This window comes from Alligator sinensis, unplaced genomic scaffold (assembly GCF_000455745.1).
Source record: "Alligator sinensis unplaced genomic scaffold, ASM45574v1 scaffold2128_1, whole genome shotgun sequence".
NCBI classification, from domain to species: Eukaryota; Metazoa; Chordata; order Crocodylia; family Alligatoridae; genus Alligator; species Alligator sinensis.
Window position 1 is genome coordinate 3,197 of NW_005843555.1, and position 2,310 is coordinate 5,506.

Here is a 2,310-nt window from a genome sequence, read left to right on the forward strand (position 1 = left end):
CACACAAAATTTATCTAAGGAACCTCCACAGAGCTGCAGTATATCAAAATTTGTTCTTTGTGTACTAGAAGATACCAAAATGTATTACTTTTCTCTTTTGAAAGACTACAACTGAGAGGGCTGTTATAGTGGCTGGAAGCTGCAACATTAATCAACTTCCATGGAGTTAATTTGAGCCATTTGAGAAAGTAGACGATTTCTCTGCCAGTGACCTGGTTCTCTACATAGCTGCTTTTATGTTAGTCTGTGCACCAAAGGATCTTCAAGTTCCCTGTGTGAGAAGGCAAAGGAATGGTTTAAAGAACAGACTCCTGATTATATATTCCTGAAAGTAAGTGAATGTATGTACACACACACACACCACACAGAGCAGCAAGCTCTTTATGAAGCTCAAAATATATACATGTGTACATATACACACACATACATACATATATACACATATATGTGCACGCGCACACACACACACACACACACACACACACACACAGCTTCATAAAGAGCTTGCTGCTTCACTGAAACAAAGGCCTACTTAGGAAACATTATAATCTATATTTATAAATGCAAAATACTGTACTGTAATTATTATATTATGAAGAGCAACTAATAAATTACAGACTGTACAATGACAATTACAACCAGCAACATCCACAAATATGAATCTCAAAATGAGATCACAAGCATATGAAGAAGTAAGGAGCAGTCATCTTACTGACATATTTCTGAAAAAGTACAGTCAGGACTAAATTTCAAAGCCTCTCCTACATACACATTATCACACTGAAGTTTTCCTCCTTACATCAATGATAAGGCTGGGACAAAATAGAAAGAGAAACCTTAAAAAAAATTTAAAAAAATGCACTGTCAGTTATATAAATATATAGTCAGTATAATTCTTAAGTGGCAAACAGGATGTGGCATTCAAGGGCACTTGAAAGATGAAACTCCTCTCTGATTTTTAGAAAGAATATCAAATGAATACAGAAAGGGGGGGGGATTTCTCTGTGGCTCCTTTTTCCCCATCTATACAAACAGCAAAAATATTTTGCTCATCACACCCAGGTTATTTTGGGGATTAGTTAACTAGTATTTATCTTTGTGTGTTCTTCGTAGGTGAAGACGACTGCATCCAGCAGCAGGAGGATGGGGTGGACGGGAGGGGGAGAAGGGAGAAAAGAAGCGGGAAAGAAAGAAACGGGGGAAGAAAAGAGAAAAGGAGAAAAAAGGAAGGAGGAGAAAAGAGAAAGAGGAAGGAAAGAGGAGGAGGGTGGAGACTAGGTCACATGGGTATGTAGGTGATTTATAAGCTCAATCTTTGTCTTGAACAATCTACTGCAGCAGGGGCAGAAGAGTGATGAGTACTGGGTACGAGAAGCCTTCATTTTCCTAGCCACACGTTTCTTCATTGCTTCTGTCACTGTGTTGCTGTTCGAAGGCCAGTGCTCCATTCTGGACTGATGACCTCTAGGATGGACGGTTGCGAACAAACTGCTCCCACAACTCCAGGTCAATGCTGAAACTCTTTAGAGACACCTTTAGGGTGTCCTCGTACCGCTACCTTGGTGCACTGCAAGAGCATACTCCATTTGACAGTTTACTGTAGAAGATTTTCTTCAGCAGGCAAGCACTGGGCATTCTTGAAAGGTGGCCAGCCCATCTCAGCTGCCCCAGTTTCAGTAGAGTGTGAATGCTGGGGAGAACTGATCTTCTGAGCACCATGGTGTCTGGAATCTTGTCCTGCCACTTGAGCTTTAGTATCTTTTGCAGGCAACACAGGTGGAAGTGGTTTATTTTCTTTACAGAATGCTGGTAGATGGTCCATGTTTCACAGGTTTTTGTAAAGGAGGGTTGGGAGAATGATGGCTTTGTAGACCTTCACTTTTGTCAATATTCTGCTGCCTCTGTGGTCCCAGACTGACTTACGGAGTCTGCCAAAGGCCATGCTAACTTTCTAGTATTTTCCACACTAGTATTTATAGATGCTTTGAATACAGCGGTACATAAATTAAACAGCCTTGCTATTATTGTTTCATGAGTTGAGGTGCAGTCACCCTACCCTTGAAATTAAAATATTACTACTACAAAGCATGAATTGAAGTACAATGTAGTAACCTTCAAAAACAATAAGGAGGATGACTGGGTTGATTATTGAAGTCTCCAGATTTCCTTTATTCTTAAAAAAAAAAAAAAAAAAGACTAAGGAATCTAGCCTAATAAAATATTCATGTCACTAACATTTTCAATTTCACCAAACTTAAAATCAGCAGTGTAACAACAGTGAAAAGAATGCTGTGAAAATTAAAAACCAGG

At 39.4% G+C, this 2,310-nt stretch overlaps 1 protein-coding gene across 1 annotated transcript in view; it reads right to left on the reverse strand.

Annotated features, from left to right (window-relative positions):
* Window positions 1-223: 223 nt before the first annotated feature.
* The window catches only part of LOC102382213 (phospholipid-transporting ATPase IB-like), an 81,222-nt gene continuing 79,135 nt past the window's right edge, over window positions 224-2,310 (reverse strand). The window contains exon 3 of the mRNA XM_006038940.3: window positions 224-271. Within this exon, the coding sequence (XP_006039002.1) occupies window positions 235-271 (37 nt within the window). The 3' untranslated portion in view covers window positions 224-234. The remainder of the gene's footprint in view (window positions 272-2,310) is intronic.